Source organism: Microtus pennsylvanicus, chromosome 6 (assembly GCF_037038515.1).
Source record: "Microtus pennsylvanicus isolate mMicPen1 chromosome 6, mMicPen1.hap1, whole genome shotgun sequence".
Classification (NCBI taxonomy): Eukaryota; Metazoa; Chordata; class Mammalia; order Rodentia; family Cricetidae; genus Microtus; species Microtus pennsylvanicus.
The window spans coordinates 116,298,404-116,320,458 of record NC_134584.1 but is presented as its reverse complement, the minus strand read 5'-3'; the positions used below and the strand labels follow the sequence as shown (position 1 = coordinate 116,320,458).

The 22,055-nt window shown below is 46.2% G+C and overlaps 1 protein-coding gene across 2 annotated transcripts; it reads right to left on the bottom strand.

The window, feature by feature from the left end:
• Nucleotides 1–58: 58 nt before the first annotated feature.
• On the bottom strand, nt 59–22,040 carry Cenpn (centromere protein N). 2 transcript variants are annotated; one of them, XM_075977409.1, is made up of 12 exons: nt 21,761–21,876; nt 21,100–21,225; nt 18,727–18,907; nt 15,872–15,917; nt 11,668–11,727; nt 10,938–11,014; nt 9,556–9,732; nt 8,200–8,301; nt 6,084–6,147; nt 5,195–5,307; nt 1,628–1,754; nt 59–1,399 (listed from the first exon to the last, which is right to left on the bottom strand). In XM_075977409.1, exons 3-12 carry the CDS (start codon nt 18,895–18,897, stop codon nt 1,317–1,319), a joined length of 1,020 nt encoding a protein of 339 aa, XP_075833524.1. In that variant the 5' UTR covers nt 18,898–18,907; nt 21,100–21,225; nt 21,761–21,876; the 3' UTR covers nt 59–1,316. The 2 variants fall into 2 exon arrangements, with proteins under 2 accessions (XP_075833524.1, XP_075833523.1); XM_075977408.1 differs by lacking the exon at nt 21,100–21,225 and having other exon boundaries at nt 21,761–22,040.
• Between the last annotated feature and the right edge of the window lie 15 nt (nt 22,041–22,055).

Here is a 22,055-nt window from a genome sequence, read left to right as displayed (position 1 = left end):
ACAGGGTTTATTTGGCTTATACTTCCACACCGTAGTTCATCATTGAAGGAAGTCAGGACAGGAATTCAAACAGGGGCAAAAAACTGGAGGCAAGAGCTGATGCAGAGGCCATGGAAGGGTGCTGTTTACTGGCTTGCTCAGCCCGCTTTCTTACAAAACCCAGGACCACCAGCCCAGGGATGGCACCACTCATAATGGGCGGGGTCCTCCCCCACCAATCACTAATTTAAAAGATTCCCTACAGCTGGATCTTATGGAGATATTTTCTCAGCTGAGGTTCCCTCTTCGGGTAACTCTAGCTTACATGTTGACAGAGAACTAGCCAGCACAAAGCCCAATATCCTCATATCACTGAGGGACAAGGGAAGTGCCGGACACATCTGATCACATAACATGCAAAAACATATGTTTTCTACTGGATGGCCCAGTCGGCACACATCACATTATACAGCATTACTTAGGCCCTTCTTTTTTTTTCTTACTTAGTTTTTATTTATAATCATAAACTTAACTCTGCAATCCAGCTAGACTTGAAGGGGAATGAGGAAAATATGGAACCCAAAGAACTTCAGTGAGAGCAGAGATGAAGGGTGCTGTGAGCAGATGGGATTGGGGTGCTCTCCTGAGCTACATCCAAAGGAATGGTCTGGTGGGAAAGAAGCCCGCAAGTCAAAAGAATTATAGTTGTCCACAGTCAGAAATGGTGATCTTCTTGCTGGTCTTGCCATTCCTGGACCCAAAAACGCTCCATGACTTCCACAATGTTCATGCCTTATTTCACCTTCTCAAAGACCACATGTTTGCCATCCAGCCGCTCAGTCTTGGCAATGCAGATAAAAAAATGGGAACCATTTGTGTTTGGTCCAGCATTTGCCATGGACAAGATGTCAGGACCTGTATGCTTCAGGATGAAGTTCTCATCCTCAAATTTTTCTCCATAGATGGATCTGGCAGGGGTGGTGGTGGGTGGTGGTGGTGGTGATGATGGTGCTGGGATTGAGACATGGAGGTTTCTTTTCAGGTGGAAGAACAGCAACCTTTATTTTGCCCTGAGCTAAAGCCTTTTATACCTTTATGCAGCTGGCCCAAGACCTGCTGAGCAGTGAGAGGTATCACTGCTGCTGTAATTTAATTAGCGGGCCATAGCAGCAAGGGTACAAGAGCACATAGGGAGGACATATAGAGTCCCAACAGTTACATTAAAAGCACTGACTTTCCAATGCCAAGGATTGATTTCTAAAACACAAGAGTTTATACAGAAGCCAGCCAGCTACAGCTGGGATTCCATGTGCAATACGAGCAAAGCCACATATATCTCATTTATCTCTAATTTTAAAATAATTCATTTTCTTGCTTGGTATACAGGTGAGCAGTGGAGAAAGCGGTGCATCTGCTATACCTGAAAAAAAGAAAAAAAAAACCAGATGATCCTGGGGACAATCAGTTTAAAACTGACCAAAACCAGAAGCAAATTAGGGACACCTTCTCCTACCACCTACTAAGCACAGAAGCAAAACACGGCTTGGTGGGCAGCAGACTGGAGAGACAGAACACTAAGGTAACTAGCTAGTCTTCTACTGAGAATCAAAAGCAGCTGTCTGGCTGGTAGGACACGCTGACCACTCACCGGCAGGTGCTAAGGATTTCAATGCTTCCAAAAGGTGTGGGCTTGAGAACTTTATAAGGCACCGGAGGGGTTCTTTCCTGTCAGCCAAGATGCCGCCACTTATGTCACTCTTGAATCTGGTCTCCAGCTGTCAAAGAAAGTTTATAAATGATGGTCAGTACCAGGAGCAGCTAGGATGGTGAGAGATAATGAACAATTCATGTATTCCATTAATTCCTGCTTTCAAAAACCACACGGATTAATTAATACAGGCAGAGCCCGTTTAACTTGCTAACTGCAAAGAGTGAAAGCATCTGGTATAAGAAATACATCCAACAGAGGGTTGGCACTGCCCTCAGCACGGTATGGACCCACAGGTGAGGCTGAGTGCCAGCACCACCCTCAGGATAGCAACTGATCTGCAGGAGAAGACAAGAGTCTGTGCTGCCCTCATGTGCCTATTACATTTTGCATCCAACATAAAAACAATAAATCTCAGGGCTGGAGAGATGGCTCAGTGGTTAAGGGTCCTTGTTGCTATTGCAGAGGATCTGGGTTAGGTTCCTAATACCCATATGGTCCACAGCTCCAGTTCCAGTGGATTCTACACAGCCGCTGGCCTCCACAGGCCGTGGGCACACATCTGGTGCATTACACACATCCAGGCAAAACACTTATACACATAGGTAAAGTCTTGGATTTTTACTATGGAAGACTGAGGGCATATCTAAACACTGGATGTAGTAGCACATAAGCTTAGAACCCTACCTCCAGGAAGCTGAGTCATGGATTCCAAGTTGGAAGCCAGATACCATCTCAACAGCCAAGTGCCCCTAAGAGCCCTTCCCACCTAACCACATTACGCAGAAGGAGCACACCGTGAGCTCCACGTGCACATTATCCAGCTGAGGAAGTTATCAGCAGCTCTGGGTTCATCTGTTAGTGCTCTCTTCCCCCAGACTGGAGCAAATCTCAAACAACATAGTATTTGACCGGAAATACTTCAGTGTGTATCTAAGAGGCCCATTGCTGTACATCATTTTATTTATTTATTTTTGCGAGACAGGATTGTGCTGTGTAGACCACGTTTTAACCTCAGCCTCCCGAGAATGCAGATTGCAGTGAATGTTTGGAATGCTCACTGTTAACTTTTCAGGTGCTGGGCCTAATGTGTGTAAACACTTGTGATGTTTTGAGTAAGAATGGCCCCCATAGGCTCATATATTTGAAAGCAGTCATGAGGGAGTGGCACCATTTGAAAGGATTAGAAGGGTTAAGTGGAATGGCCCTGTGGAAATAAGTGTGTCAATGGGGTAGGCTCTGGGGTTTCAAAAGTTCATGCCAAGCCCCAGGGTCTTTCTATTTTCTTACAGATCAGGTTGTAGCTCTCAGCTACGGCTTCAGCACCTGCTTACGTGCCACTATGTTCCTGGCTATGAGGATGATGGATTAAACTTCTGAAACTATAAGCAAGCCTCCAATTAAATGCTTTCTTTGGTAAGAGTTTCCCTGGTCATGATATCGCTTCACAGCAATAGAACAGTGATGACACCAGTGCTTGACTTCTGAGCTGTAGCCACAGCCCTAAATACAAACAACTCTTCCACGTCATCAAATACCTAAGTATCATAGTATGTGACCCTAGCTTTTTCCTCTCTTTTTGGAAACAGTGCCTCACTGTGGCCTGACTGGCCTGGAACTCGGGGTAGACCAGCTGCTTTGAACTTCGAGTGATCCTTCTGCCTGTGCCTCCTATACGCTCACATTTAAAAACAAAAATATTAGACAGGGTAGCTCTACCTTTGGAGCCTGTCCTTGAACTCTCTCTATAGACTCAGTCTGGCTTCGAACTCACAGATCTGCCTGTATCTGCCTCCTGAGTGCTGGGATTAAAGATGCGAGCCACCACCTGGTGTTAGTGATTCTTAAAACTTTGAGGCACTATGCTGAAATATTTATGGGATACTTACTGTCTGCAATGAATTCAATTTCTCTTTAATCTATACTTAGAATAAAGAGAAAGAAAAAGGACGTGGCAAAATGTGGCCATTGGCTAGTTAAAGTGAACTGGTGGCATTCAGTATAATATTCTGGCCATTTCCTGAGGTTGGAGAAAATCAGGTGTGAGGGCACACCTAGACTATCAGAACACAACCACCCTAGAGGTTGAACAAGCAAATTATCTCCTGAGTCAGTGGCTCTCCAGCTTTAGTGTATAGCCCAGAGCAGCCAGTATGCAGAAACAGATGGTGGACACAACCTCGCCCTGACTCAGGAGGAAAAGGGTGGAGCTAAGATCTGTGCTCCCTCCCCATTCCTGCGACTGGTTCTACCAGTTCAGAGACCACACCCTTAGGAGCTCTTTAAAAGACCTCAGTTAATACAACACAGCTAAGTGTGGTGGCCACTCCTGTGACAGGGAGGAAGCAGGAGGGCCATAAGTTCAAAGCCAGCCTTGGCTACATGGGAATTTGAGGCTGTCCTAGGCTACAATACCTCGTCTGGAAAAAACAATAAAGCAGACTGGAGAGATGGCTGAGTGGGTAAAGTGCTTGTTGCTTGAGGATTCGGACCTGAGTCTGGGTCCCTAGCACCCAGCCATGTATGTGTAACCCCAACACTTGGGAGGAAGGGAGAGACGGGAGGAAGGTGGGGCTCCTTGCAGTCAGTCCAGCTGAAAAGAAGCTCGAGGCTCAGTGACAGACCCTATCTTAAAGAGTAAGACCAGAAGATGGCTACACTGACCTTTGGCCTCCTTAACAAGTGAGCAAAGCACACACAGCCGTCTTCCTTTAAAACAAGTCAAAGCAAAACGCCTTTGGACCTGAATGAGCAGATCAATGGCAGATCTTTAGTGTGTCCTGTGGCTGTAAGAAGATTCATAGGAAACTATTTTACTGGGGCCGGGGGAGGAAGGTATTAAGAGTAGGAGCATGGGCTCATGCTAGGGTGACTATGACATATACTGAAGTTCTTCTAACAGTGGCCATGGGCTTGACTCCTGTATTCCTATTTGGTCACATGGTGGGCAGCAGCACCCCTTAGAAACAAGTTTAATTTACAGTATATTTGCACCGCTGATTTTCTCCATCTGATGTCAGTGGGGCTACGTAGTAAATGTGTTTTCTCTCTTGTTTTTGTGCTTCTGAGTCACTCAGGCAAGTTTGCTACCAACTTGCTAAGTATAAGTAGCCCAGGCTCGCCTTGAATTTAAGATCTTCCTGCCTCAGCCTCCTGAGTGCTGGGACTACAGGTGTGTACCACCATACCAGCTCATCCATTTAAGTATTTACGAGCATTTACTATATGCCAAATACTGTTCTAGGTGTGCACAGGCCCTCCCCCAGGTAGCAATATACAAGCTGAGTTACTGAAGGCAAAAGCAAATTCAAAATTTCAGGATGTGTCCTTTGCTAACAGGAGAACTTACAAATATGATAAAAAGATCTATGTAACTTAAATTTTGTTACATAAAGCTGATAAATGGAAAAGGGATAGGTTTTGGACACGTTTTCCAGTTAAGACTTCTGTACCTCAAGAAAAAAAAAAGGCACTAACTTGCAGGTGCTGTTCACTGCGCCATCCTACCTTATACTGTGCAAATTCCAGCTGTGGCTGGGAATAGGTTCCAAACGTCTCCTGAGTGACTCTTTGGATTCTTTCTTTTTCTTCTTTGTTTTCAAGAATGATGTTTGAATCCACTGTGGATGAGAGTTCGGATTGAGATACCATTAGAAATACACCTCACCCCATACTTTTTCCCATCCTAAACTTGCAGACGATTTGTGTAGCTCAGATATGCTTCCTGTCCCTTCTTTTTATTGAAATAAAGTCATCCCACAGAACAGCTGGAGAGCACAGGCTGACAAAAGGGAGCAGGAAATACCTACAGTGCCACGGCACTATCTAGGTTCTAATAACACTTTCTGTGTAGTTACCATGAATACTTTTCTATCAAGTTTCTTTACTTAACATGGGACTCACAGCAGGTCTTATGCCTCTGGGGTCTGTGCTCTCTTCCAAACATGGGTTCTGTTTTCTTCTACTGTTAACTTGAGCTTCGGTTTTCTAGGGGGAGACTCAGGTTCTCTGAGTGAGTAGCTGTGCCACCACCATGTTATTCTAGAACCAGCACATCCAGCTCACTAAGAGCATGAAACCGTGGGCTCTGTGACCCTTCTTGAGACCCAGTTTCCCAGTGGAGAGTGTCACTCCACAGGCCGGCTGTCAACACTGACGTGGCAATCGCATGTAAGTACCGTGTACGCTGCTGGGCACGAAGGGCACGCTCGATGGCTGCCAGCCATCGATGAACTCTGAAGAACACCTGAGCTAGCATGGCTTTCTGCCCCCAAATACTTAAGTCTTGGTTTTTCTGCAGGACGATGTGGTCCCAGCACAACGGCTTTATCGTGGAGCAGCCACCTGAAAGGCAAAGGTGCCCTTCCCGACCCCAGCTGTTTCAAAGCTCACATACAATTCATGTCTAGTCCAAAGCTTCCTTCCTGCAGAGGCACTGTGGTGTTGTGGCTGTCAAAGTTCTAGGGAAGAGAAAAAGCGAACATGTTGGGATACATAGCTATCAACTGGTTCTAAGATGGAAAGTAGTAAATCATTATTTTTGTGTGGGTTTTTGGTTTGTTTGTTTTCGTTTTTCGAGACCGGGTTTCTCTAGCTTTCGAGCCTGTCCTGGAACTTGCTTTGTAGACCAGGCTAGCCTTGAACTCAAGAGATCTGTCTGCCTCTGCTTCCCAAGTGCTGGAATTAAAGGTATTACCACCACTGCCTGGAAAAATCTTATTTATTTATTTATTTTTTAAAAAGAGGTCTTATAGTGTATATTTTTACTTAGTAGAAAGAAACAATGGTTCTGCCACAGGCTAGCTAAACTGAGCATAGTTCTTAGGACAGTAAGCTGTGCTGAAAGGTTGCTTTAGGAACTGACGGAACAGTGGGCCTTGTGCCAAGGATGCAGGTCAGTGGTAGAGAAATCTGCCTAGCAGATGTGAGGTCTTAGGTTCATCCCCAGCACCGTATGAAACAAAATCACCTCAAGGTGCTGGGGTGGCACAGAGCCAGAGGAATGGAAGACAACCCTGACATCTTGGCATCAGCACTGTGTCGTCAGACCCTGAAAAACCTCTCAGGGCCCTTTAGGAAAGATACTTTGCCACCATGAGCCCACATTTCTCGATCCTTTCTATTGCATCTCCCTTGAGGGAGTGACCGCTTCTCCAGCTGGTGGCTAACAATGTGAACTCTCTCAATAAAGCTGTGGTTGGATAGCAGTTGATGTCTATTTGGAAGGAGGGTAGAGGGCTGACAAGGAAGGGGCAGGGAGGGAGAAGGCCATCATCTAACTTCTTAGGAAGTCAACCTGGTAGCTCAGGCTTACAATCCCAGCACCTGGGAGGTAGAGGCCTCAGCTAAGTAAAGAGTTTATGGTCAGCCTGGGGTATGTGAGATTCTATCTTAAAACCCCCAACAACAAATAAAAATTACTTTCTTTTTTAAAGGGAAGAAGCATTTATTTTGGCTCACACTTAGAGGTTCCTGTCTAAAGTGGCTAGCAATACCCTGAGGCAAAAACACCTTCAAGTTTCTACCCTTCCCCTCTTAGGATTCAGGCATCATGCTGGCTTGTCCCATCACCTGGGAGGATGCACCCAGGCAGTACCCTGGCCAGCCCAGGTTCTATGGCTGCTACATAGTCACTTCGTAGTAGTCTGTATGCAGGTGCAAAAGGTCCCTTTAAGAGACAAGTTCTGCACATTCCTTCTCTCTCCCCTGCTTTACCCTTCTCTCAATAAACTCCGTGCTCAAGCTCTGTCTGCATGGTGTATTTGTCTCCTGCCCGCTGCGAGGCCTCTGGCTCTCGCCCGCCAAGGCCGCCAAGGTCCATTTCCCAGTTTTACAACATTCCCCTTAAAGAGTGACTTGCAGACAGCCGTTCTTTCTCTCTCCCTAGAACATAACACACAGCATAACCTTCTTAAGGAAGCCCATTCACCTAGAGAATATGAACATGCACAAACACTTGCCATGTACAGAAGAAAACTTAAGACCACAAGGGTAGACCTGTCCTTGTCAGGAAATGGAAACACCACGTACAAACATTTCATCATTTTATCCTGGACAGGGGAGGGCTCAGGAGGCCCCACCCCTTTCTGAGGAGCTCTAGGCAGCTTATGGTTGTTGGGGGAAAGAAGTTGAGTTGGTCAGTGGTGTAGCCAATGTGGGTGCTCTTGCTCTAGGAAATAACACCACATCCCTACTCATGCAAGCAGCCCTAATTAAATGCAGTGGCCTCAAAAGAACCTCTACCAGCCCCATGACAGTAGGAAGGGGACTTGTTGGGAAGAAGAGGTTCAGGGGGATGGGGAAGGGGATAAGAGGATGATGGGGGACAATATGATCACAGTACATTATGTATGTATGAAATTGTGAAAGATTAAAACAAACATGAGCAAAGTGAAGCGAGGGAAAGCTTCATCTACTCATCTCCAGGCAGGGCAGGGAGAGGCTGGCTCCACCTGCTCAGTGTGCAGATAGTCAAGGAACACTCGACTTTAAAGAGGTGCTGACTGGCTCACCTGGTTATACTCTCTAAAAACGATAGCCTTGAGCGAGTCCAGGTGCCGGCTTCTCAGATTCAGGTGCACCATCTGATGGTGTTTGCTCGCAACCTTCAGGGCCTTGGAGGGAAAGGAGCAAGACTGTTAGGGCTGCACGTGGGTCTGCACGCACGCACGCACGCGTTCCAGCTAAGAATGAAAAGCAGTGCATTGTGCGGAAGCTCAGTGCACACCTGGGAACCCAGCCCTCGGGAGGCTGCAGCAAGGGTGAGCCTAGCTAAAAACAATGACTCCCCCACCCCTCACAAGTGAAAAGGAATTTAAGAAATTTAATCCTATCAGCTGTTACTCACTTTTTGGGACCCTGAGGCCCGCTGCTGACAGAGGAGTGTGTGGTGCTTTGTCAGATAGGTGTGTGGGAAGCAGGCAGCCAACTCTCACCTGCACCCCGCTCAAGCTCAAGCTCTGGAAGAACTCTATTAGCTCTGTGCTAATAGGGGGCATAGCAATGAATAGGCCAACTTTGGGAAAGAAGCTAGGATACCTGTAATACCAAAGTGTGTTTTGAATAAGAAAGGCTCCCACAGGCTCATATATCTGAATGCTTAGACCAGCCAGTAAAATGTGTGAAAGGATTAGAAGGTGTGGCCTCAGTGCAGTAGATGTAGGAAGTGTGTCCCTAGGGTGGGCTTGAGGTTTTAAAAGCCCATGTTCCAGTCTCCCCTCTTCCCCCCTTTGCCTTTGGATCAGGATGTAGCTCTCTTCAGTCCATGTGTGCTGCCTGCTCCCCAGCATGGTGATAATGCTGTATCTCTGGAACTAGAAGCCAGTCCCCAATGAAATACTTTCTTTTCATTGAAAAGAACTGCCTTGGTCATGATGCCTCTCCACAACAGCAGAACACTAAGACACAAAGGTAGACCCCCTGAAAAAGAGAGGGGTCACCTCTGACACAGGTAATATTTTTGGGTACATGCGTGTGGAAAGTGGTCACAGCAGCTAATTGCTGTTGGTAGGCAGATCATAGAAGGACAAACAGCACTATTAGGGACACTGACGAAACAGCTTTGGAAGGAGACAGCTACTACTTGGGGTGAATAGAGCAGGAAGGAGGGGTGGAGTTTTGATGACTCCCCTTTAGAGACTTCTGAACTGCTTACATTTGTTTTCATATTAAGCGTGCATTACTTTTACATTAAAAAAAAAAACTAGACCAAGCTATTATCTTCCATCACATTTCCTCTGTAGGTAAGAGTCTTACTTAGAAGAACGGGAACTAAGTTACTGTACACTAAATCTTATCAGCATTTATACTTATGTGGGCCTTTGAGATAAGAGCACCGAGTGCTCCAGCTGCTGGAATCTGTTCCCTACCTGATGGAGAAGGGGTACAGTGCTCTTCAGAGGGCAGTTAGAAATGAAGACATATGGAGTCTGGGGATAGTACACCACAAAAGTGGGTTTGTACTGGTTTGGTTGTGAATGTTGTGTTCCCCAGGCAACCCGAATCCACACAGCATTCTTCTGGTCGACTCTGAAGTTGACTGAAACCTTATAAAGAAAAGATTTAAGCTTTCTGATTAGATCTCACCATGGCACCAATTCACTTTATAAATCAGGTTGGCCTCGAACTCACAGAGATTCTCCTGCCTCTGCCTCCCTGAGTGCTGGGATAAAGATGTGCGCCACCACTGCCAGGCTTGAAACATAGTTTTAAAAAAATTAAAAAATGATCTATCTGGCTGGGCAAACCTTTATTGACAGCCTTGGGAGGCAGAGAAAGGCAGATCTGAGTGAGTTCTAGCCAGCTAGGGCTACATAGTGAGAGTCTATCTCAAAAACAAAACAATTAAAGGGAAAGGGTGTTTTTCTATGAAGCCTTTTTAGTGTCGCTGGCTAGCACACTTAGTGTCCCTGCAGTTCACAGCAGGATTTCTGTGTGGCAATGAGCTCAGAGTACACTGATCCTGATCGCTCTTCCACACATGTCTCAGCAGCTACAGCCACTGAGGTTCTGCGTGGTATCCATGTCACAGCCAGCCATTGGTCTTTCTAAACTTGCAGCTATGACTGTACTTGCTCGGACTTTAATAGCCACTGCTAGACCATCAGCAAGCTCCAGTCCACTTTCCCTCTGGGCCCTGACCCCGGAAAGGAGAACCTGAAGAGAGGACCAGCTGGCTTGCTGTTTCTTCACTCTGGGATCTTACTCCAGGAAAAGCAGGTACTTATGCTGTCTGCTGGCTCAGAACAAACTCTGCCACTCAGCACTCGGCTGCCTCTCCCTGTCTGGGCCGTGGGTTTGCAGAATGGTGTCTCATCCCCTGGTGAGCAGTAGAGAACTCAGTGGCCCCTACTGGCTGGAACAGCAGAGGGTCTTGCTCTGGGTGCCTTCACTTCCCATTGCAAAAGCCAAAGTGACTGGTGGCCAACAGCTGAGCCACTAGCCACATGTGGAACATGTAATGGGAATTCATTCAGTAAGTTTAAAGATTCATTCACTCAGTCACAACAGCCACGTATCAGGTCCTCATGTGGCAACCAGCTATGTGCCGGACATTGTCAGTAGAGGAAGCTTCTACCACGGCAGAGTTCCCGTGGGCAGTACTGCTCCTATAGAGCAGTGGGATGGGCAGGTAAGAGAGGGAAGGTTTTGTAATATTTCCGCTTGTTGAGGTAATGACATATTATTCCCCTCCCTCCCTCGATAGCACTAAACTGAATTTTGTAGAAATCCAAGAGGATTATTTTCTTACATTTTTTAATGCTCTCTGAAGAATTTTCTTAAAGGAACCTTGGAACTGTTTCATGTCAAAAAGGTCGACATCTTCACCTGTCAGTGCAGACAGAAAGACAAAGAGGTTAAGGGAGCCACACTATCTTCATCCTGTGCATCCCAGAACAGTAATGGCCACACCACACACGCCCGAGCGCCAGGGGATATGAATGAGCAATAGTCAAATCGCAGACTGCGAGGCTGGGTGTAGAAGCATGCCACCACACCACTCTGGAACAGTGGTTCTTAGCCTCCCCGACACTGCAACCCTTTAATACGGTTTCTCTTGAGGTGACCCCAACTGTAAAATTATGTTCGTTTCTACTCATAACTGTAATTTTGCTACTGTTATGAATCATAATGTTTTCAATGGTCCAGGCAACCCCTGGAAAAGGGTCATTTGACCCCACAAAGGCGTCTTGATCCACAGGTTGAGAACCACTACTCTGGAGGGAAAGGCAGGAAAACCACCACAAGTTCCAGACCAGCTTTATCTATGCAGTAAATTTAAGGCCAGGCTAAGCTACATAGTGAGTTCAAGACCAGCTTTGTCTACATAGAGAGTTCTAGACTAGCCTATGCTACACAGGGATACAATGATTCAGAAACAACAAAACAAAACCCTCCAACAAAAAGACCACACTTGCTCCTCATTTTTAAATTGCCAAAATATCAAATTCAAACATTCAGTTTAAGGTGAAAAACATTACCTGGTTCTTTACTCATCTCAAAGACATCCCAGAGCTTCTTGTGCCGATGAACTTGAGTATCTAAGAGAGAAGGGCTCACAGCTCAGTGCCGTGTGTTAGGACCTTAGGTGTGTGCTGATAAACACATTCGTGTTTTTAACCAGTACGGAGGCATTAGATGGCACCAACAGTTGTGAACACAGTGTGCTTTGTGGGTCTCCTTCCCACCCTCCCACAAATACATATTGTTAATATTATAAAGTAACAGCAACCCATGAACAGGGTGACGCAGCTTTGAAATTAAAGTGCAAACTTATAAAACCCAAACCATAAAATTTAAATGGAGGAAATTTACTGCAGACAAACAAATGCTAATTACTCAATTCAACATAGATAATCCAGTTCAGTTTTGGTGTTTATCATTATTTTTTGGCAAGTCTTTGGTTGTTTTAATTTAGATTTTAAATGGGCAGAGGTATGCTCTGTATATGGAGGTTTTCCCTGAATTTATATCTATGCATTATATGAGTGACTGCCCACGGAGGCTAGAAGAGGGCAGAGCCCTTGGACTAGAGTTACAGACGGTTGGAAGGTGCCATGTGGGTGCTGGGAATCAAGCCTGGGTCTTCTGGAAGAATACCAGGTGTTTTACTAGCTGAGCCATTAAATCTCTTCACCCCACATTTGTCATTTTTAGATACCTTTGTCACACAAAACACAGCATACACCCACAGGACCGAATGACTCTGACAACAGGGTTACGGCAGGTTGGCTGGTCGTGGGGCCTAAGATCTCTGTTCCTTAACCACCTCATTCCCCAGTCCAGCCCACTCTTTCCTCAGCAGCAACTACTCAATGGCTTACTCTGATTACACCCAAGCTGCCCCTGGTTCTCTCCATGGCATTGTGAAGATGAGGGCCTTGGTCAGTGCTGTGGCCCAGGCTAAGCCTACCTGCGTAAAGCACTCAGTGCATGCATGTGGAATACGGCAAGGCTGAGTCTGTGACACAGAAGATACCCTTCAGGAGATGCGAAGAGCACCTGAAGGAGAAATGAGACCTAGGGGCTCAGCAAGCTCAACTCTTTCCCTTCATCCTGGATTGAAGGGATGCCCCGTGCTGACCTCCTTCTGTGTCCTCCCCTCAGATCAGGCTTTCTGAACTTGAAGGGGATATGGGCCCAGCACTCAGGGTACCATCAACTTTAGCATCAATGTTCTCCATGTCTCTCCCTAGGTAGAACATCGTTTCGTTTCCTGGGCCTGCATGTCCCCATTACTGGCCCCTATTTCTCTTCATGGCAACGGGCCTGGCAACAGATCACTGATTGATTGGTTTTATCTGCAGCAGGTGTCAAAAGGCAAGCATGATGTCTGTCCCCAAAGTGTTTTCTTCTGGCACTATTTATCTGGTTCTGTGTTGCTAATTTGTCTCAGAATAAGACTGGTGCAACAGAAAGGTAGAACTTCGCTCCGTTGCCTGTCACATAGAAGGTGAACATCTAGGACTCAGATACAAAGCTTTCCCTGCAACAGGCACATGCTAGCCTCGCCCCACCTGTGAAGGATGTGATATACCGGCACCTGGAGCCTCCACTCCACAGCGGGGAGGGCTCCTAGCTCATGTGTAGGGGCGAGAGTCCTGCAAGTTCAACCCACTTGTCTTTGTCCCCATGTAGGCATTAAGCCCCTTCCATCCCTTGGCCCTCTACCCTCCTCTGCACCCTGACTGCCACCTCCCGTGGGCTACCACCCTCCCCTTCTTCTGCCTCTCCAGATGATCTCACGGGTGTCTCAATTCTCTTCCCCTCTGGTCTCTCTTGTGCCATAACCAGCATGATCTCTCAAAAACAAGCACCTAATTTTTTTTTTTTTTTTGGCTCATAACCTATCAAGGGCTGACATAATTCTTTGGATAGAGGTTGAGAATCTTCTAGTGGCTTCCAAATCTCTGAACTATCTCAATGTTCACTTCCACTGGAGCCCAGCTTGTGCCTTCTCTTGCATGGCTGGCACTCTTCTCCCATCCCATGCCCATCAGTTTCCTCCTCCTCAACTTCCCTCTCTCTGGCTAGTGCTAGCTCATCCTATGGCTCTCAACTTGAAAACCATCTTCTCGAGGAAGTTTCCTTCCATGATCACTGAAAAAGTGCTCTGTGCTCTCATAATTTCTTAATTCTCCTTCACACACTCGTTACCATTGAGATCGGTACTGTGAGATGGGCTGGTTAACCTCTCCTCAGCTAGACCTCAGTATTCATAGTTTGTGAATTAACTGGGCAGTGGTAGTGCATGCCTTTAATCCCAGCACCTGGGAGGCAGAGGCAGGTGGATCTCTGTGAGTTTGAGGCCAGCCTGGTCTACAGAGCGAGTTCTAGGACAGCTTCCAAAGCTACAGAGAAACCCTGTCTCGAAAAAAGGAAAAAAAAGATTGAATCATTGGCTCTGCTCACCAGGCCTCAATGGATCCACTTTTTTTTTTTTACTTTTATGTGTATGAGTGTATGTCTACAGTCATGTAAGTATACAATGTGTGTGCCTGGTTCCTATAGAGGCAAGAAGATGTTGGAACTTCTGTAACTGGGGTTGGAGACAGTTGTGAGCTGCTATGTGGATCTCTGGAACAGAACTCAGGTAACAAGCACTCCAATTACCAATCTGCCCCTCTAGCCCTGGGTCCACCTTCTAGCTCAGCAGCTAATGACAGGAAATGAGGAAAACTAAATCGGAGGCAGATTCAGCCACAGCACAGCCGGAAGAAAGCTGACAGAGATGACTTTTTGATACACTTCCAGTCATACAGTCAGTTAATGTGTGTTGTTTATTTTTCTGTCAACCTGACACACGCTAGGGACATCTGAGAAGAGGGAACCTCAACTGAGAAAATGCAGCCCTAGACTGGCCTGTCAACAAGCCTATGGGGCATTTTTTTGGACTGATGATTTACATGAGATGCTCTAGCCCACTGTGGGTGGTGCCACCTCTGGCAGGTGTCCTCTATAAGAAAGCGAACTGAGTAAACCACGAGGAGTAAGCCAGCAAGTAGCATTCTTCCATGGTCTTTGCTTCAGCTCTTGCTTTCAGGTTCCTGCCTGTTTGAGTTCCTGCTCTGAATTTCAACTTCATGATGGACTAAATACCATAAGCTGAAATAAAGTGACCTTTTCCTCCCCAAGTTGCTTTTCATCGTGGTTTTTATCCCAGAAATAGAAAGAAAATGAGGACAATATATAATGACAACAGATTAATAAGAACCTGGCTCTGGGGCCAGAGAGACAGCTCGGTTGGTAAAGGCGGACAAGCCAGGCAACTGAGTTTGACCCCTGGGGTTCCTCCAGGTAGGAGAGAACTGACTCCAGGTACTTATCCTTGATGTCCACTGTGTGCTAAAGCACTTGTGTGTCCCTTGCAACAAATGACATGTAAGAAACAACCCCTAACCCGGGAGACCACTCCTGTTCCAAGTGCTTGGCTTGCACTTTCATTTGACCCTGACCAGGACCTTATTTGATTATTACCATTATTATACAGATTTGCCAAAAGGAAATACCAAGGCAGGCAATGTGAGCCACCATCCCCTAGCACTTACAGGGAAGCAATGATGGAGACATAAAACCAACCCAAGCAGTCTGTGTCCTTAAATTTTAAAAAGTGAACATTGAAGATGAAAAAAAAAATCTAAGAAATATCAAGAAATGAGAAGCTGTAGTGCATGACAGCTTCTCTGGGGCACACGCTCAAATGTGCAACAAAGCAAAGTCCAACAAAGGACACTTCATGCTCACGGTGAGCCAGTTCCTGTTTCTAAAGGTCCTGAAAAGCAGGGACTGCCCACTCCATGTCCACTGACTTAGGTGGAGTCTGAGGGTCAGAGAGGAGACACAATTCAGCAGGAACACTAGATCCGCCAGTGAGACAGCAGGGATCTGGTACCAGGCGTCTCAACTTTAGATTCGCTTATTTTTATGTGTATGGGTGTTTGCCTGCATGTGTCTATGTACTATGTGCATGCAGTGTCCTGCAGAGGCCAGAAGAGGGCATCACATCCATGCAACTAGAGTGCTAGGTGGTTGAGTCACTATGTGTGTATTCAGGTCCTCTCCAAGAGCAACCAGTGCTTTTAGTTGCTGAGCCACCTCTCTAGACCCTAGAATCTGCAGTAATATAAGAAATTCCTTCTGATAAAACAAAACTCCAATATGTAAAGACAAACCCCCCAAACTTACACACGATGTCTAAGAGGGCCATGTCATCAAGAGTTGCATTCTTCCCCTGAAAGAAAGGGTGAACTGGTCAGGAAATGAGGCACCTGGTCTGTTGCTAATCCCCTTAAGCCTATTTTAGGGCTGGTGAGAACATTCTATTCGCATGCCTGAAGTACTGTTTTGATGATCTATCTCTGATCTACACTCTCCTATTAACAGTCACACCTTCAACTTTTGCATCAGTGCACATTCTCCTGAAACTCACCCCACATTTATCACTTAACTTTTAGATTTTTGAAACATTCAAAATCCAGATGTGGGGGCTCACAGCTGTGATCCCAGTACTTGGGATGCAAAAGCAGAAGGATTGCAATGAATTTGAGGCCAATTAGGACTACAGAGTGAGGCTCTGTCTCAAAACAAAACAACCACTCTTGAGCATACACTAAACTGCATACAAGCTGTGGCTTGCATGTGAAATGTCCCCACAGGTGCACACGGTGAGCATCTGGTCTCCAGTAGGTGGTGCTGTTTGGGGGAGGGTGGAACCCAGTGGAGGAAGCAGGTCACTGGGAGTGGCACCATGAGGTTCTGGCCATACTTCCTGCACACTGGGTGTCCCCGCAACCTGACCAGCCCATGAGCTCGTGGACTGAACCCCCCGGAATGTGACCCTAAACAAACACTTTCTTGCTGACATTGCTTTTGTCAGGGCATTTTATCACCACCACAAGTGAGACAATATACTTAAATATTTCAGATGTGGCCATAAACATGCTTATGAAGCCACTGTTGGGTCAATGTGTTGGACACGCCCAATCTCCCCCTGCCTCTCACTCCTATCCTCTTCTGACCCACTTCTCTTCCTCCCAACCTTTGCTGAGCAGCTACAGATCCTCCTTCTGTCACAACATTTGTATTTCCTAGTTTTATATGAATGTGAACATAAGGCTGGATTCTTTTCTGATCTGGCTTCCTTTACTCAGCATACTTATTTTGACACTTAGCCATATTTTTGCATCTATAGTTCAATTCTTTTTTATTGCTAGTGGTTTTTCTGTTATGGGAATATGATACAATTTGTTCCTTACCCATAGATGGACTTGGGTTGTTTCTAGGTTTCAGCTTTGATAAACACTGTGCTAATATACATGTCTTTTAGTGAATATGCATGTGTTTTCATTTCTCTTGAGAAAATGCCTGGCAGTGGAATGGCTCAATCTATGGTGGCAAATGTTTAGACTTTTAGACAAACTGTCAAGGGCTGGGAAATGTAGCTTGGGGTAGAGCACTTACTTACTCAGCATGTATGAGACCCTGCCTTCAATCCCAAGCACTAAAACACAAAATAAATGCTGGGCTTGAGGTACAAACAGCTCAGCAGACGGCCTTTGCTTAGCAGGTACCAGGCCCTGGTCCAATGTACAGCACCAGAAAGAGAAAAAAAATCCCATCTATTCCAAATAGGTATGATCAGTGTTGCCAACCCTAGCCATCCTAATGACCATATTTTGTAACTTTTATTTGCATTTATCTGATGACTAGGGATTCTAAACACTTCTTCGTATGCTTATTCCATCTGTATGTTTTCTCTGGGGAAGTGTCTAACCAAATCTTTTCTGTGTTGAAAAAATATTTTTAATGTGTATGGCTGTTTTGCCTACATGTATGTCTGTGCACCATGTGTGTGCCTGGTACCCTAGAGGCTAGAAAAGGGTATAAGATCTCCTGGAACTGGAGTTACAGATGGCTGTGAGCTGCTGAGTTGGTGCTGGGAATGGAATCAGGCATTCTGGAAAAGCAGCTGGGGTTCTTATCCACTGAGCTAAGTTTTTTTTCTTATTACTGACTCTTGAGACTTTCTAACATATTTTAGCTGCAGGTCTTCTACAGGCCAGGGTTTGGGAATAGTTTCCACCAGTCTGCAGCTTTTTTAAATACCCCTTTTCAAAGAAAAAAATTGATCAATTCTACTAGGTTATCAACTGTTTTTTCTTTTATGAACCACCTTTTCGACGGTCTAAAAACCTTTGCCTAACCCAATGACACAAAGATTTCTGTCTGTCTGTCTGTCTCTCTGACATATTTTATGGTTTTAAGTATTACATTTGGATCTTGGATCTATTTGAGTCTTTTTTTCCTTTTACAGTAGAGGGATGGACTGAACTTGTCTTTTTTCTTCCTATGCAGTTGCCCTTGCATTCACGATACAGCCCAGGCTTCACCTGAACACTAGACATCCCTACCTTGGCTTTCATAGTTCTGGGACTGAATAGATGCAGCACCTTGACCAGCAGAGGTGTTTTTGCATATGAGCATCCAATTGTTTTAGCCAGGCTGTTGGAAAGATTGTTCCAGTCAGGCACATGCCTTTAATTCCAGCACTCAGGAGGCAGAGGCAGAGGCAGAGGCAGAGGCAGAGGCAGGTGGACTTCTGTTAGTTTGAGGCCAGCCTGGTTTCCAGACAGAGTTCCAGGACAGTCAGAGCTGTTACACAGAGAAAACATGTCTTGAAATAAACAAAACAAAACAACAGTTGGAAAGAATGTTCTTTCTTCCCAGAATTGTTTTTTGTACCATTGCTTAAAAAGATCCATTAACCACATGTACATATTGGTCTAACTTTATTCTATTGATTAATTTCTTTGGCTGATATTTTTCTTTTTTTAAAAATATTTATTTATTTATTATGTATACAACATTCCTCCCATGCCTGCCTGCATGCCAGAAGAGGGCACCAGATCTCATTATAGATGGTTGTGAGCCACCATGTGGTTGCTGGGAATTGAACTCAGGACCTTTGGAAGAGCAGGCAATGCTCTTAACCTCTGAGCCATCTCTCCAGCCCCCTGGCTGATATTTTTCAACACTGTTACCTCACACAGCAGAATTATTTCTTGGGCCAGAGATTCCTTCCTCTGCCTCAAGTTTATGGTCTCCAGCTGGTTTTCGGACAGAAAGTCCCAGGTTTTTAGGATGGTCTTTATCACATGCAAGGGGATTTTCAAGATGCTCCTCCGGAGAAACTCGGCAACATTCTCATCCATCTTTCTGGCCCTGATACAAGAGGAGCACAGTCATGTATTAATCAAGTTCAGAAACCTCAGTGTGAATTGCTTAGTATCCTACTTAACCCAGGGTTTGTTAGGTTTACCTTTTCTCAGTGGTCTGTATTATTTGAGAATGCAGAATTTAATTACTCTTTAAGCTGCATTGACATATGGTCTCATGTAGCCTATGCTGGGCTTAAACTCAGCTTGTGGCTGAGGATGACCTTGAACCATTAAAAAACTATTTAATATGGGCTGGAGAGATGGCTCAGCCGTTAAAGGCTAAGCTCACAACCATAAATATAAAAAAACTATTTAATACATTCGTGTGCCTGTATGTATCTCCGCGCATAGATGTGTTTGTCTGAGGAGGCCAGAGGTGCCAGATTCCCTGGAACTGGAGTGATAGTTGGTTATGAGCGGCCTACCATGGGTCGTCCAGAACAGCAAGTGCTCTTAACTGCTAAGCCACCTCTGTTGCCTGACCTTCAACTTTTGATCCTTCTGTCTCTACTTCCCAAGTATGGAATTATGCAGTGAGTCACTGCTGGGTTCTAGTCAATGACAGGTCAAACCTAAGGCTTCCTGCATGCCAGGCCATACCCTACCAACTGTGCTATACCCACATCCCAAAATCCACATCCCCAGTCCCAGTTGACTGTATTTTAAAAAGGCACTGAAAACCAAAGCATGGTTTAGAATGAAAAAAAAAAATAGCTGAATTAAGGTTGTGAAAATGAAGTGTCATTTGCTGTATTGTTTAGTTATGAGACTGTTTTTCCTTAAAGGTCAAAACCAAAACCTTCAGCATGGTCTACAAGACCACGTATGACCTGGCCCTTGATTCCTTCCTTCTGCCTACTTCTCCCTCATCTTCTTCGTTTCTGCACGTGGATTTGAGGACGGAATTCTGGGCCTTCCCTGAGGCACATACTCTATGACTGAGCCACTTCTGCAGGCCCACCTCTTCAGCTACACCATGTCTCAGTACCTGTAAGACTAAAGGATCCTTCTGGGGATGGGGCATTGTATTTGCAGCAACCCTTAGCTAGAAGGTTCTTGCTGTAATTCAGCCCTCAGCCTAGTCTCTCCCCGGAAACTTATTGCAAGCATCCAATAAAAAGTTATTTTACGACCTTCCAGTGCTCACTGTCTTTACAGAGCCACCTGCCATCAGCTTTATTATTTTATCACAGCCACAATAATTTCTTGTGTGTGCTCAAGACAGGGACTATGTTTGCCTTATTCATTACTTTGTCAGTAACATCTACAGCACTGTTACTGTCCTGGCAGGAGTAAGGTCATTCTAAGGAGAGTCCCTTTTGAGACAACAGATAACAAGAAAATGTAACTCATCCAGGAACACAATGGCAGAAGGAAAGGCTGACACCTGGGGCCGGCAGAGGTGCTTTTCTGGCAACTTGTCAGTCACTCCTGCAGGAGAGACTGACACCAGGACACACTGGCTCGGAGATGGGCAGGACCACACTGTGACCAGGACTGCTGAGTTTTGTATAGCTGATGCTCTCTGTTTAAACGTCTGTCTCAAGTCTGGACAGCAGAGGTGAACTTGGTGGGGATGGATCACAGGGCCTCTTTGTTCTTTCCATTGTGGTCACACTGGATAAATCTCTTTTCTTTGCTTTTCATTGTGACTTGTCCTTTTAATTGGCATAGTGAAGATGGCCACTGAGCCTAGCTTGTTAGGGCTGCCCGGACCCAGGCTCTGATCTTAACAATTTCTTTTCTTTTTTAAAATTTATTATCTATACAGTGTTCCCACCTGCATGCATGCCTGCAGGCCAGAAGGGGGCGCCAGATCCCACAACAGATGGCTGTGCACCAACATGTGGTTCTGGGAATTGAACTCAGGACCTCTGAAAGCGCAGCCAGTGCTCTTAACCTCTTGAGCAATCTCACCAGCCCGACCCTAACAATTTCAGTGCCTGTCAATCAAGTCATCCAGGAGGTCCAGTCAAGGGCCATCTCATATGCACTTGACAAATGCCTGAAGGACGAAGGATGGAGATACTCCCCCTAAGCACAATGGGTATGGCAAGGATTTGGGGTTCATAGTCTGTCAACTATCAAGCCAACACTTCATCCACGAAGAACATTTGGGAGGGCTTTCGTGGGCACTGATAAGGTAAACGAGGAGGGTATATACGAAGCAGGCATCTCTCCCATCCCCGTACTAACCAGGCTTGACCCTGCTAAATCAGGGGAGGTCAGGGCATTCAGGGTGGGGTGCCCAAAAGATGAGATATAACATTCCTTAGCACTTCTGAAGATTCTTAATTCTGAGTGGCTTGCAGAATGTCATTCCTAGAAGAAATGACAGAAAGGGGCGTAAAATATCGACAAAGTTAGCAAGCCCTTGAGTGAACGTTTCCCCTGTAACTGTGTCAACTCCTATCTTTTGGCGCTTTACCACAGTAGGTGCTATGACAGTTGTTGAACAAACAAGTGACAGAAAAGATGCCTCGGGAAGCAATCCATTAGACGCGCAGGGGGCATAAGGAGTAAACCAACAGGACGAAAAACACGCAACGTAAGGGCTAGAGAGCCGATGCCCTGATTGAGCCCCGCGTCTCAAAGCAGAGCCACCTTCCTGCAGACAGAGCTGTAGATCGCAGCGCAGACCCCAAGCGGCACGTAAAGTCCCGCCCCACTCCGGGCGGACGTGACGCCACGGGCGCGCATCACCGCCCTCTTGCTCCAGACTCGGGCTCCACTAGTCTCAGGCCAAGGTCCCGCGGCGGTACTGCGCCGTGACAGGGCCCCCGGTAGAGGACTGGGGGCTGGCTCTCTTAGTCCTCTCTCCACCCTCCGGGTCCCAACGCGAGACGCTGAAGCCTACCTGGCCTGTCCACAGCGTCCGCCGCGTCTGCAGCCCTTCCCGCCGCGGCGCTTTCGAAGCCGCCAATGGGCTCGGGCCCCACCCACCGGGCCAGGCCTCCGCATTGCTCCCTGTGTATGGTGGGGGACGCGATAGTGGGCGCCCCGATGGGAAACGCGTCAGGTCCCCAGAGTCGCTCTACTCAGGGTCAGGATCAGCTAAATAAAGGTCACCTCTGTCTAGAATTCCTCCTTGCAGTCCTCGTTGTCTGATGCCCACACCGAGCGTGGTGAGCCAGCCCTTCATCCCCCTTAGC